This window comes from Balaenoptera borealis (assembly GCF_965194805.1).
Source record: "Balaenoptera borealis genome assembly, contig: HAP1_SCAFFOLD_362, whole genome shotgun sequence".
NCBI lineage: Eukaryota > Metazoa > Chordata > Mammalia > Artiodactyla > Balaenopteridae > Balaenoptera > Balaenoptera borealis.
In genome coordinates this window covers 56,701-72,061 of record NW_028123831.1, presented here as the reverse complement: position 1 = coordinate 72,061, position 15,361 = coordinate 56,701, and the positions used below count along the sequence as shown (strand labels likewise).

Here is a 15,361-nt window from a genome sequence, read left to right as displayed (position 1 = left end):
CTAGGGCTTCCCTGGTGGCGCCGTGGTTAAGAATCCGCCTGCCAATGCAATGCGGGGGACACGGGTTCGAGCCCTGGTCTGCGAAGATCCCACATGCCGTGCAGCAACTAAGCGCATGTGCCACAACGACGGAGCCTGCATTCTAGAGCCCGTGAGCCTCAACTACCGAAGCCCACGTGCCTACAGCCCATGCTCCGCAACAAAGAGAAGCCACCGCGATGAGAAGCCCGCACACCGCAACCAAGAGTAGCCCCCGCTAGCCGCCAACTAGAGAAAGCCCGTGCACAGCAATGAGAGACCCAGTGCAGCCAAAAAAATAAATACGTAGAATAAATAAGTTCAAACAGTAAATAAATACATAAACATAAATTACAAAAAAAAGAACACCTAATGCAGGTGGGAAGGTGGGAGGGCCACTGTAGAGGTCATCTATGCTACATGTACAAGAACCCCGAGAGCACACCAATCGGTACCACACTTTTCACTGCTGTAGCCGATCGTTCCCCCTGTACTGCCACACTGTAGCACTCCCTTCCCTCATCTACTGCTATAGTCTCTTCGGAAGGTGTTTCAGAACTCTTGTTATGAGAGTGCCAGTTGAACTGTCCTCACTTCCTTCATTTATACCAGGATTGAAGACCTTGTGGTCCGAGATCCTGTCCAGAGAGCAAGCAGGCTAAGACTCTGTCTTTGTTGATGTATTTCATCAGCAAGGGCTCTACCCCCTCTCCTAGTTCATGGTGTGACGTGTTCTTGGCCTCTCGGGAAAGTGGGGAGAATGGAAAGGACCCTATATGAGAATGCTAGGCTTTGTAAAACATTTCAGGTTTTTAAAAATAAGACTCATTTTGTATTGGACTTATAACAGTCCTATGAAATACAAAGCGAGCCGAGAATCAGCGACAGGAAAGGCTCACCAGTAAGAATTACAACAGTCACCGCTTACCTCGTAGCATAGGGCACTGTCCATGATCCTTAAGAAGAGTTAGTAGAAATGCCTTGCCCATCTTGCCCCTGAACCCCTTGAAAGGTACACGACTGCTGTGTTGGTGTTTAGGGGGAGCATCTCACTTACCAGGGACTGACTTCTCCCTTGATCCCTTTGTAGGGATGGAGACCTCCCCCCTGGTGATGAAAAATTCCCTGGGATTGCAACCTCCAAGCCAGACGTTTTGTGTGACACAAAGTCAAGAACTCCCCAAGTCCTGCAGTAGCAGAAACAGCCACATACTTGAGAGTAACCCACCATCTGAACTTGGGGACATTTCAGTGACAGCTCCAGTCCAGAGTGCCAGGCGTCTCCTGGCCCTGCCTCCAGCTCCAAGCCAGGGACAAATAGAGAGTAAGCACGTGGATGATATCAAAACCAAGCTTTCAAAGCCTCTGGATGCCTACCAGATCCCAACAGAGAACCAAGATCCTCCACTACTCCCTTTAGGAATCCCTGATATTCACCAGCCGCTGGCCTGCACCGATCCCCTCAGCCAAGAGGAGCAGCCTGGTTCTGAAAATGCTGATCTGGGAGAGAACAGCCGGAGTCGTCAGGACCTAGGGACACTTGAAAATGGGATTGAACCTAGCAGTGGTCTTGCAGACATTACTACACTGGCGGAGGATATTCACCTTCCCCAGCTCTTTAATCCTTTGAAAGATCTTGATCAATCCCAAGGTCCCAACGTGATCAAAGCTAAAGACACCAGAGCCATTAAGGTGAATCAGGTGCAGGAAAAGCCAAGTGTCATAAAGGTTCCCTCTGATCAACCCAGGAAGAACAAACAGAAAGCCTCTGAGCCTATCAGTGGCGCTCCCAAGGCCAAAATCCAGCCAAAGAATCCAGAGTGCCTGTTAGGGGGAGAAGTGGTTACATGCCACGCTGCAGTCAGTGACAGGGCTCCTGTGAACACGGCCAAGCACTCTCAAGGCAAACCTCAGAAAGCTGCATCCAGAAAGATCAGCAAAACTAAGAGCCACGGGCAGGAAAAGACCAAAAGGACCAGAGGGAGAAACAAGGCTGAGGAGAACAAGCAGTCAGGGAACAAAGTCAAGGCAGAAGAGAAGCCAGCAATCCCCCACACGAAGCGAAAGGAACACCAAACTGAGCTTCTCCAACAGAGCTTTCAAAAGCCTCGAACCTCCCTTGGCGTGTGCATGCTGGAGTCTGTGAAGGTTCTTCATGCGCTGGGGAAGAAGAATGAGACGAAAACTGGGCTCTCTTCCTGTCGGCTCTTGGGAAAGTCAAGCAACCCCAAAGACCCCCAGCCACCCCCAGCTATCCAGCCATGGCGGCATACCCCACGTGAGGGGAAGGGTCCTGAGAAAACGCAAGTCCAAGCCCAGAAACCAGACAGCAGTGCTGAAACAGAGTGTCCGTCTCCAGCCCAGTATGAGCGGCCTCCTCCTGGGAAGGTCAAGTTGATACCTCTGCCTTTTTCTGCCTGGGACAAGACTCAAGCTCGACCCGCTCCTCGGAGGCCACAGTCTCTGGCCTCACATCGGCCTGCTGGGGCTTACCGTGCCCAGCCTGGTTCTACTGACTCAGCTCAACCTGCTGCAGCCAATTCATCCCAGCCAGCTCCTGCCTCTTTGCCAGGCCCCGCCAAACCAGCTCAGCCAACTGTGACCAACCCAACCCAACCGGCTTGGCCCAACCATACCCAGCCTCGTGTCCCTCAGTCTGCTGCTCCTAGGCCTGCACCCTCCAAAACTTCATCTGGCGCTCCTCTCCAGCGGGAGCCTGTTCCCCCTGCTGTGAATAAGCGCCAGTCCCCACCCAAGCTCCAAACCCACTTTCTACTCCAAGACTTCAGCAAGCAACGAGTTCCATGGAGGGAACCCAACGTGCCTGAGCCAGTCATGTCAAAGCCCATCGAACAAGAGCAGAGGCCAGAGCGAGAGGCCATGAAGAGGCGGGCTCAACAACAACGGGAGAATGCTGCCAGATACACCTCTTCGGGCAAGCTGCAATTTTTCACCGAGAGGGAAAACGAAATGGAAATTGCCGACTACTACGGATACGTCAAGTGAGAGCTGCTAGGATTCTTGGTGCCACCTTGGCTACCAGCTGTTCTTCCATACACAGGTAAGACAGGTATAGAACTGAGTAAGTAAATGGAATACAATTAATAGACGAGTAACAAACCTTTCGAATTTTCAGATGCTGCTAACTGGGGCGTGAGAAAGGAAGGACTGAAAGTTGGATGGGAGAATGAAGGAAAGGGGTAAAAACTGAGCAAAGAGGAAGGAACTTGGCCCAGGGCTAGGAAGGCCAAAAGAGACGTATGGATTTAGGAAAGGAAGCAGGAGCGAGGATGAAATGGCAGAAGTAAAAAGCAGGGTCAGAGGTCTGGGTTGAAAGAACACAATTGGAGTAGAGTTGAAGGTGACAGAAGATGAGTCTAGGTTTACTAGGAGAAATAGAAAAAGTCTCTCGGGGACGCTGGCCTTAAGTCTCACAACCACCAGATAGGTATTTCAGAAAACAAGAGGTTCAGGACACATCTCTGAAAGGTCTGAGTTGCCTTATTCAGGTGTGACTGTAGTGGGGGAATAGGGAAATCTACCAGAGAAGTGGCTAGGGCTCAGAGTTATCCTAGGGGCAGCTGACGACAGGGGCAGAGCCAAGGGAACTGCTGGATCAGGAGGCCCACGAACAAAGCAGGGGCATAGCCGCCTGTCACTTCCCTGCCAGGAAGGAAGCCAGGTATATTACTATAACCAAGGCACACTGGGGTCTTTACTGTATGGAGAACTTGGCTCCTGCCCGCAATCCTACGGCTCGGCGTCACACACAGGAAGTAGGGCCTCTGGGCAACCAGAAATGGGAATGGGACTGAAGGAGATTCAGCCCACAAATATCCGACCACCAGCTTCCACCTCTGCAATCTGCCACCCTGTGTCTGCTCAACGCATCACAGAAACAAGTTTTCAAGGTGAGTATACAGACGGCAGAGAAAAGTTGAACAATGAGGTCAGCATTCAAAAATGGGGTCAAATCGACAGCTGGGAAGGGGTGTAGAGACAGGTAGAATTTAGATCCTGAGCCTTTAATAACCACTACCTTCTCTCAGTGCTCTCTGTTTTTAGACTCTATATGAGAACACCTAGGGCTTCCCTGGTGGCGCCTGCCAATGCAGGGGACACGGGTTCGAGCCCTGGTCTGCGAAGATCCCACATGCCGTGCAGCAACTAAGCGCATGTGCCACAACGACGGAGCCTGCATTCTAGAGCCCGTGAGCCTCAACTACCGAAGCCCACGTGCCTACAGCCCATGCTCCGCAACAAGAGAAGCCACCGCGATGAGATGCCCGCACACCGCAACCGAGAGTAGCCCCCGCTAGCCGCCAACTAGAGAAAGCCCGTGCACAGCAATGAGAGACCCAGTGCAGCCAAAAACATAAATACGTAGAATAAATAAGTTCAAACAGTAAATAAATACATAAACATAAATTACAAAAAAAAAGAACACCTAATGCAGGTGGGAAGGTGGGAGGGCCACTGTAGAGGTCATCTATGCTACATGTACAAGAACCCCGAGAGCACACCAATCGGTACCACACTTTTCACTGCTGTAGCCGATCATTCCCCCTGTACTGCCACACTGTAGCACTCCCTTCCCTCATCTACTGCTATAGTCTCTTTGGAAGGTGTTTCCGAACTCTTGTTATCAGAGTGCCAGTTGAACTGTCCTCACTTCCTTCATTTATACCAGGATTGAAGACCTTGTGGTCCGAGATCCTGTCCAGAGAGCAAGCAGGCTAAGGCTCTGTCTTTGTTGATGTATTTCATCAGAAAGGGCTCTACCCCCTCTCCTAGTTCATGGTGTGAAGTGTTCTTGGCCTCTCGGGAAAGTGGGGAGAATGGAAAGGACCCTATATGAGAATGCTAGGCTCTGTAAAACATTTCAGGTTTTTAAAAATAAGACTCATTTTGTATTGGACTGACAACAGTCCTATGAAATACAAAGAAGGCCGAGAATCAGTGACAGGAAAGGATCACCAGTAAGAACTACAGCAGTCACCGCTTACCTCGTAGCATAGGGCACTGTCCGTGATCCTTAAGAAGAGTTAGTAGAAATGCCTTGCCCATCTTGCCCCTGAACCCCTTGAAAGGTACACGACTGCTGTGTTGGTGTTTAGGGGGAGCATCTCACTTACCAGGGACTGACTTCTCCCTTGATTCCTCTGTAGTGATGGAGACTTCCCCGCTGATGAAAAATTCCCTGGGATTGCAACCTCCAAGCCAGACAGCTTTCCTATGGAATGACAGAGAACTTGTCAAGGTGAAACACCAGTCTGCGGGAGAAAGGGAGGAAGAGAATGATGGAAATCGTTTCTGGGAAACTATTTTTACATTATGTGTTGTTTGTTCCCGGTAAATAAACTGAAATCTTCTTAACAGTACAACAAAATCTAAACCACTAAAGCCAACAATACAGGAGTATAACGTTCGACAAAAATTTCTTTGGCTGCGCAGCATGTGGGATCTTAGCTCCCCAACCAGGGATTGAACCCACGCCTGCTGCATTGGAAGCGCAGAGTCTTCACCACGGGACCACCGGGGAAGTCCCAGGACTATCACTTTTAAAGGAGAAGGTACAAACCCCTCGGTTCTATGAACTGGAGATTTTTAGTAAGAAGTCAATATATTTGTTGTTAGGCACATTTTATGTTAGGCTGTCTCCCTGCACAGGATGCAGGCGCCTTGAGAATGGAAGTCATATCCCTCTATAGTACGTCCCTCTTCTTTCTGCTTTGCAGTTTGCTGCTCCACTTGTTCAACCCCACCTAGTAATAACCTATACTTCCCTTGTTCCTGTTTTCCCATCTGGAAAACAGACAAAAGGCAACCAAACAACGCAAAGGTCTCAACAAATAAGGGATATCCAAAACCAGAGATGGCCAGAACTTCTGTACCCCTGATGAAATAGTCCTCATACAAAACCTGATAATCAAATTCCTTAATGCTAGGAATCACAGTGAAAAATAGTATCTGAACTGACTTCTGTCAGATGAGTGAGAACTAAGGTTAATTCAGTGTATCTGAAGCATAGAAAGTGAGGGCAAAAGTGGCACAAGATGGGGCTAGAGAAGCAGAGAGGATTCTAGACCACGCAGAGTCTTAAAGGCCAACAGTGTGTTTTCTATTCTCAAAACAATGTTTGTGAGCGATGTTTATGAGCAACGTTCCAACTTGCTTTGAAGGTCTCTTGTGTGAAGAGTGGATTGGAAGGAAACAAGATATATGGACACTAGTTAGGACCTAATCGCAACAGACAGGCAAGTTCAGTATTAGGAAGTTGAGGAAGAGCTGGCTGACAGATTCCAAAGAAATTCAGGAGATGAACTGAAGCGGGCTTAATGGGGTAGGAGATGGAGGAAAGGAAGGTCTTAGGGAATTCAAGGGTTTACTGCACACATGAGCAAAGTCTCAAAATTAATCATTTGAACGTACAGAGGCAGATCTCCCAAATGACACCGGTTAGGAAGCAACGGTACGCCCTTTAGAATTCCTAGAGACAACACAAATCAACTGTTTCGATGGAAAATTCGGCGGGACTCTTGATTTCCATGGGAATACAGAGAAAAGAGACACTGATCTGGCTTGCAGGTATATTTAGGAAGCTGTTAGCCGGACATCACCTACTAGTATCATGTAAGTAGGCCGTCCGAAGTAGGAAGCTTAGGGGAAAAACCTGGAGGAAAACTTAAAAGCTTAAGCCACACCTCTACACTACACCACCTTTCACAATTTCTTCTCAGATAAGCATCATCCCCATCAGTGAAGAAACTCGTACCTCATAATAGGAAAAACAGGCCTAAAGATTCAATGTGTGTCTTGGGAGGTCCCATCTATGCGATATCTTCCTGGGACCAGAAAAGGCCCCAGGAAGATCAATCTCTGCACCCCTGAAAGCTTACCACCAAGGAAAATGACTAGGTCCATAGATTTCCTCCCTCAAACCAGCTTACCTCACACATAGATCATTAGCAACTCCGCCCTTACTCACATTATCACAGTCACAAGAGTGGTTAGGGAGAAAAGCACTAACCAGGGGAACTAAAACAGAGGCAATCCAGGCCAAGCTGGGCTGGTGGCAGATATCTGCTCCTTACGCTCGGGTGCATAATGCGACTCACCACAGTGCCTTTTTCACAGACCCTTTTGAACGTTTCTCCACAGAATCCAACAGCTCAAGTTAGTTCATGACGCTTCAAGGTCAACAATCGTCAAGAGAAAAACATGCAATATGTCTTACAATGTTGGATTCCTTACAAACAGGACAAGGAGATAACCATGTAGACAAAACCAGAGCATTTGAAAACATCTGTATTCTACAAACACACCAGTGAATGCTATAAATAAGGTACTATGACATAAAACAAAATGAAAACTAGATGTGAGACTGTTCTCTTCAGTGTACAGACTTCATGGCAGTTGCTGCACACTATCTAGCTACTTAGATCTTTAACTCTCTGTTCTGTTAATACCAAATGAGGCCCAAGTGTGTCAACCTGTTTCCCACAGAAACCAAAAAGTCTACATGCATCTCTTTTCTCCTGTGCCCTTTCACCTTACCTGCTCCCAATTCTCCACCAACGTCCTCCTCTTTCTCTAATTATTCTCCTCTTCATTTTGCTTGGCCTTGCCCCCAAGCATGCAAGACAGAGAGTCCTAGAGGTCCAAGATTCTAGAGTGGCTGTTTGCAAGGCGGAGGAGATTACAGTAACTGCCACACTGTATATACTTCTGTGCAAAGAAAAAGGGACAGTGTTCAGAATGTCTCTCACATATAACAAGAGCTGGAGATGGCAGGATACCTGTGTGGCCCAAGGAACTAGAGCTAGCAAATTATGGGCCAAACAATTGCAACCAAAGGCTGGAAGAGGAAAGGTCTGCAACCAGCTCTGTCTCCTAGCTCTCTGGTATTTGCTGCCAACGGGCAGAGTCTATTTCGTGAAGCATCAAGCACTGAAAAGAAGACTCCTGCTGCTGGAAGTTGACAGGAAGTAACGTCCAATGCAAGATCAAGGCTTGTCCTCGAAGCAATGCCCATAATGGAAGAAAAAAAAAAAAGAGAAAGCGGAAGAGAAACGTTAAGTCGCAAGTCCAACCTGGCCCCCAGCCTAGCCCAGCCCAAGGAAGGTAGGAGTCAAGGAGAAGAAACTAAAAGAGAAGAGCCTTGGACCACAACATTCTCCACAAGGTACACTCAACAAACTTCACCCTACTCTTGAACCAAGTTACAAAAAGAGCTTCTTAATCCCTACTTTGGCTCCTTAAAAGCTGCTATCAGTTCACTCATTAGACACATATGATTTCAGAACAACTGTAATAGTTCAAACTAGATGGCTCTTTCCTTCCTAAGGATTATTAATTAAAGAAGATCTATATAGCTCTAAGTATATGATACATAAAATAGAATACTCTGTAGAATATAAGTAACTCTTAGTTCAGTGTATTAATGAACGTCTGTAAGAAATGTTGCAATGATTTCCCTAATGGAAGAGCCTGGGGGAGGTAAATCTGTCTTCTAGGATTTCCTCCCCAGAGCTCAGAAACTCAGGTGTTGTTTTAGCTCTCCTACACTCTCTTCACCCAAGCCCGCCTTCCTGTTGGGGATCGGACCTCCCTATTGGCTCTCTCATACCTTTCAACTGCCTGCTTTGTGACATCACTCTCCTACCAAACCTACTACCACTTGGTAGAGTCTTGGGGTTTCCGTGGAGCTGTTTGGACCAGTAACCAGTGACCTCTGTACTGGACACGTGCGCCGTTCAGCTGCAGCCACTCGGACATCCTCTAGTGTTGTCTCCTCATCCCTGGTACCTGCAGTGGATGCTTCCTCTTCTCTGACCATGTCAGGTAAGAAAAGAAACTTTGGAAAGTTTTGCGTTCGATTTCTTTTGCCCCTAAATTGAGTAGGAGATTCAAAATAGCATGGAATAATGAGGGAAAGTATTGAACTACACGTCTGGAGACCTAATTTCAGTTTTGACTTTGACGTTTACTATCTGTGTGACTTTGGACAAATCACTGGCTGTCTCACAAAGCCTGTTGCTTTCCTTAACTGTTACGTTAGGATACCACGTTGGGTTGATCACTCTGATCCCCTTCTTTTCCAGTATTGAGCCTTAAAGGGTACCCATGTAGAAAACGAAATCAGACACTTCACAAGAGTGTTTCAACAGAAACATAGAAAAGCCAGGGGACATAGAAAACTAGCAATATATACCAAGATGTTTCATCTCTAATGGTCTCCCTCCACTAGGATTTCGACTAGTTGAAAAGAGAGAATAGGGAGAGAGGATGGAGAGTACTGGGCTCTACAGGGAGGCACAGAGTCGAGCGTAAGGAAGTTTAGGATGGTTTTCATTAGCACAGGCCAACAGGCACCAAGAGATGGGAGAAAATGTAAGAATGAAGAGGGAAAGCATAGAGGAGCTCTCAAGAAAAACGGAGTTTGCAATGGAATGCTGATGGGAACCAAAGATTTTCAATTAAAGCAGAAACAGCACAGAGGGAAACCTGCTCAGAGCAGGGCAAAACCAAGTTGATGGTAGCAAACCCTTACATTAACAGACTAAGAAGGAAAGTAAGGCCAGAACAGGGGATCACCAGGAAAGGCAGCTTATCAGAAAAGTCATACTCCGTTTTCTTTCTTTTATTGCCTCTCTGAATACAGTTGGCCACTTGACAGTTTTGAATATAAACATTTTAGAAATACGTTTTAGAAATGATGCCTCCTATAAACAAGCAACCACAGTGGTTATCTAGGGGGCTGCTTTTCAGTGTTTTATTCTTTCTAATTTTTAAACTAGGTAGACATTTCACCAATTCAACATTTTAAGTGATATCTTCTAAATTGAATCAGAAGGACTATTTTCCTTGGTGTGATATGTAGGTTCTAAGGCAAGGCTGCTTTTCATTTTTACAGTTATTTCCTTCCTAACACAGAGAGCACATTGATCAACAGCCATCGTTCGCTTGTAGATCTTAGCTACCGAAGAAGAAGAAGAAGAAGAAGAAAAAGTCAAGCCCCACATCTCTAATTCCCCCCACTTAGGGAATTCCCTGGCGGTCCAGTGCTTAGGACTCGGTGCTTTCACGGCCAGGGCCACGCGGCGCGGCCAAAGAAACAAAACAAACAAACATCCACGTTTATCGAAAACCATATTGTGGAGTCCTGTGGATTTTCTTACATTTGAAAATCTTTTTTAATTGGATTCTAGGCATGATGGTTTTTTGAGGTTTTGGGATGCCATCTTCTTGGATGCTGAAGATGATTCTAATCTAAGTTCTAGGATAAATCCAAAAACCTTCCTGATACATTTTAAGCTTCCTTTCTGCTTATTATATAAGCTATATTCATTGAAATATATATTTCTCCTAGGCTTAATACCTCTTACTTGCTGGGTAAAAATATGAAGGAGCACAATAATGAAACTCTTTTACACTTATTATTTTGCTGTCTGCTTCGTACCGGTTTTCATTGAAATACTTGTCTATATGTGTTGTGGCTACCTATACATGCACATTTATTGCATTCTGTTGCTTGTTATGCATTTTTTACTGACATACCTTCTCTGTCTGTATGCATTGGCTAGGAATTCATTCACCTCTATCACCTCCATCGTGTCTTCTGGTTAATAGTATTCACTAAAATAGAGTGGGCAAAATTCACTTTCATAATATTGCATGGATAGTACAGAATGCCATTTGTTAGTAAATTCATTAGGCTTCGATACTTGCCACATACCCCAGTTTTCATTAATATCTATGGATTTCTTTTTCGTTAACGTAATATGCTTGTCATGATTTTTCTTTGTCTTTCTAGAACTTATTGTATCTTCCTCCATATAAATCATACGCAATAGATCAGCTTATTCATCTATTAATTATTACTGCTATTATTATTGGTGGTGGTGTTATAACCACTTTATAGGTGAGGAATCTGAAGTAATCAGATAACTTTTCCCTTTCCAAAAGCACTTAAGAAATCCACTTTCGGGTAATCATTTTGAGGTAGGATGAGAAACCAGGCTTGAAGAGGGCAAAAATGACTCTTTCAATTCACCAGTTGGACTGAGCTGTACGTCACCTCTAGGTAATAGCGTGGGAACTGCACAAGCAAAGGGAGACACTGAAGACGACCATGGTAATAGCCGTACTGTTTTCTAATGGACAAAAAAAATGCCTATATTATAAGTTCTATTTCTCCTGCTTTCTGGCAGTATCATGCTCAGAGTGGAGTCCTGGCAAGGAAGTCAGGATACTTAGGTTCTGAAACCTGGTAATGATACTAACATAATGAGAGAACTTGAACAAGTCAACCCGACCTCTCTGAGCCTCAGTTTCCTTACTCACGAAATGAGACTGAGAACATCGAAGTTCTCTAAGGGCCTCCTAGTTCTAAAATGCTTCCAGTCTAGGAAATAGCATAGAAGTCAATACGAGTGCAGGCTGAAGGGAAAGACAGGGCAGGGAGAAGGTTGCTTCCAGCCTAGAGAACAATCTCTGAACCACACCACTTGGCTCTTCTGCCCGTCTGTGCCCAAGATGGGAGCACAGGCAGTTAATAGAGAAGAGTGGAAAACTGCTCAGTCCTTACAGCCATCATTAACTGTCTGATTTTGGGTTTCTCAGGAAGTAGTGATAGTAGAGGTGTCCTGATAGCAAGAACCTTCAGATGATGCCGTTCCTCAAACGTAGTGAGAATTTCTCAACCTCCCTGAGTTTTTCATGACCCTCTTGTTCTTACAGAAAATTTCCAACATCCATCTCTACTTGGAACTCTAAATTCTCTGCAGCATTCTCCTCCTGTGGTGAGCAATGCAACTTCCCTAACACGAAGTGTCTGCAACTTCTCCAGAGTCTCTGCCCCTGCCGTCAGTTCGGCATCGGCTACCGGTACCCCTTTCCAGACACTCATGGGTAGTGCCTACCTTTACCAACATTCTAGCACGACTATGTTATCTGGAGTTACTGACCACAGCCAGATCTCCACTTCAGCTGCTTCCTATCCAGGTGTTCTTGAGTGGGACATCACAGCAAGCACTGAAAAGAATTCTTCTTCACTCGGAGACTTTACTCTGGCACTCACTGACCGCCACACAGCTGCCTCCTCCATGTTTCTGGCAGCCCAGTATGATAAAACTTCAGACGCCAAGAACATGGTCCCTCTACATCCATCGCTTTCTGCCAGCCTTGCTCAGGGAACACCATCTCAGATTCCAAATCAGGGGCAGAGCCGCCTGCCACTTCCCTGCCAGGAAGGAAGCCAGGTATATTACTATAACCAAGGCACACTGGGGTCTTTACTGTATGGAGAACTTGGCTCCTGCCCGCAATCCTACGGCTCGGCGTCACACACAGGAAGTCGGGCCTCTGGGCAACCAGAAATGGGAATGGGACTGAAGGAGATTCAGCCCACAAATATCCGACCACCAGCTTCCACCTCTGCAGTCTGCCACCCTGTGTCTGCTCAACGCATCACAGAAACAAGTTTTCAAGGTGAGTATAACAAACGCCAGAGAAAGTTGAAGAATGAGGTCGGCACTCAAAAATGGGGTCAAATCGACAGCTGGGAAGGGGTGTAGAGGCAGGTAGAATTTAGATCCTGAGCCTTTAATAACCACTACCTTCGCTCAGTGCCCTCTGTTTTTAGACTCTCTATGAGAACACCTAGGGCTTCCCTGGTGGCGCCGTGGTTAAGAATCCGCCTGCCAATGCAATGCGGGGGACACGGGTTCGAGCCCTGGTCTGCGAAGATCCCACATGCCGTGCAGCAACTAAGCGCATGTGCCACAACGACGGAGCCTGCATTCTAGAGCCCGTGAGCCTCAACTACCGAAGCCCACGTGCCTACAGCCCATGCTCCGCAACAAAGAGAAGCCACCGCGATGAGAAGCCCGCACACCGCAACCAAGAGTAGCCCCCGCTAGCCGCCAACTAGAGAAAGCCCGTGCACAGCAATGAGAGACCCAGTGCAGCCAAAAAAATAAATACGTAGAATAAATAAGTTCAAACAGTAAATAAATACATAAACATAAATTACAAAAAAAAGAACACCTAATGCAGGTGGGAAGGTGGGAGGGCCACTGTAGAGGTCATCTATGCTACATGTACAAGAACCCCGAGAGCACACCAATCGGTACCACACTTTTCACTGCTGTAGCCGATCGTTCCCCCTGTACTGCCACACTGTAGCACTCCCTTCCCTCATCTACTGCTATAGTCTCTTCGGAAGGTGTTTCAGAACTCTTGTTATGAGAGTGCCAGTTGAACTGTCCTCACTTCCTTCATTTATACCAGGATTGAAGACCTTGTGGTCCGAGATCCTGTCCAGAGAGCAAGCAGGCTAAGACTCTGTCTTTGTTGATGTATTTCATCAGCAAGGGCTCTACCCCCTCTCCTAGTTCATGGTGTGACGTGTTCTTGGCCTCTCGGGAAAGTGGGGAGAATGGAAAGGACCCTATATGAGAATGCTAGGCTTTGTAAAACATTTCAGGTTTTTAAAAATAAGACTCATTTTGTATTGGACTTATAACAGTCCTATGAAATACAAAGCGAGCCGAGAATCAGCGACAGGAAAGGCTCACCAGTAAGAATTACAACAGTCACCGCTTACCTCGTAGCATAGGGCACTGTCCATGATCCTTAAGAAGAGTTAGTAGAAATGCCTTGCCCATCTTGCCCCTGAACCCCTTGAAAGGTACACGACTGCTGTGTTGGTGTTTAGGGGGAGCATCTCACTTACCAGGGACTGACTTCTCCCTTGATCCCTTTGTAGGGATGGAGACCTCCCCCCTGGTGATGAAAAATTCCCTGGGATTGCAACCTCCAAGCCAGACGTTTTGTGTGACACAAAGTCAAGAACTCCCCAAGTCCTGCAGTAGCAGAAACAGCCACATACTTGAGAGTAACCCACCATCTGAACTTGGGGACATTTCAGTGACAGCTCCAGTCCAGAGTGCCAGGCGTCTCCTGGCCCTGCCTCCAGCTCCAAGCCAGGGACAAATAGAGAGTAAGCACGTGGATGATATCAAAACCAAGCTTTCAAAGCCTCTGGATGCCTACCAGATCCCAACAGAGAACCAAGATCCTCCACTACTCCCTTTAGGAATCCCTGATATTCACCAGCCGCTGGCCTGCACCGATCCCCTCAGCCAAGAGGAGCAGCCTGGTTCTGAAAATGCTGATCTGGGAGAGAACAGCCGGAGTCGTCAGGACCTAGGGACACTTGAAAATGGGATTGAACCTAGCAGTGGTCTTGCAGACATTACTACACTGGCGGAGGATATTCACCTTCCCCAGCTCTTTAATCCTTTGAAAGATCTTGATCAATCCCAAGGTCCCAACGTGATCAAAGCTAAAGACACCAGAGCCATTAAGGTGAATCAGGTGCAGGAAAAGCCAAGTGTCATAAAGGTTCCCTCTGATCAACCCAGGAAGAACAAACAGAAAGCCTCTGAGCCTATCAGTGGCGCTCCCAAGGCCAAAATCCAGCCAAAGAATCCAGAGTGCCTGTTAGGGGGAGAAGTGGTTACATGCCACGCTGCAGTCAGTGACAGGGCTCCTGTGAACACGGCCAAGCACTCTCAAGGCAAACCTCAGAAAGCTGCATCCAGAAAGATCAGCAAAACTAAGAGCCACGGGCAGGAAAAGACCAAAAGGACCAGAGGGAGAAACAAGGCTGAGGAGAACAAGCAGTCAGGGAACAAAGTCAAGGCAGAAGAGAAGCCAGCAATCCCCCACACGAAGCGAAAGGAACACCAAACTGAGCTTCTCCAACAGAGCTTTCAAAAGCCTCGAACCTCCCTTGGCGTGCGCATGCTGGAGTCTGTGAAGGTTCTTCATGCGCTGGGGAAGAAGAATGAGACGAAAACTGGGCGCTCTTCCTGTCGGCTCTTGGGAAAGTCAAGCAACCCCAAAGACCCCCAGCCACCCCCAGCTATCCAGCCATGGCGGCATACCCCACGTGAGGGGAAGGGTCCTGAGAAAACGCAAGTCCAAGCCCAGAAACCAGACAGCAGTGCTGAAACAGAGTGTCCGTCTCCAGCCCAGTATGAGCGGCCTCCTCCTGGGAAGGTCAAGTTGATACCTCTGCCTTTTTCTGCCTGGGACAAGCCTCAAGCTCGACCCGCTCCTCGGAGGCCACAGTCTCTGGCCTCACATCGGCCTGCTGGGGCTTACCGTGCCCAGCCTGGTTCTACTGACTCAGCTCAACCCGCTGCAGCCAATTCATCCCAGCCAGCTCCTGCCTCTTTGCCAGGCCCCGCCAAACCAGCTCAGCCAACTGTGACCAACCCAACCCAACCGGCTTGGACCAACCATACCCAGCCTCGTGTCCCTCAGTCTGCTG

General features: G+C 47.3%; 1 protein-coding gene across 1 annotated transcript in view; it reads left to right on the top strand.

The window, feature by feature from the left end:
• The window catches only part of LOC309621375 (uncharacterized protein), a gene marked incomplete at its 5' end in the record, with an annotated part of 93,407 nt that overhangs the window by 48,647 nt on the left and 29,399 nt on the right, over nucleotides 1–15,361 (top strand). The window contains 2 exons of the mRNA XM_082408886.1: nucleotides 1,117–2,424; nucleotides 2,659–3,020. Of these exons, the coding sequence (XP_082265012.1) occupies nucleotides 1,117–2,424; nucleotides 2,659–3,020 (1,670 nt within the window). The remainder of the gene's footprint in view (nucleotides 1–1,116; nucleotides 2,425–2,658; nucleotides 3,021–15,361) is intronic.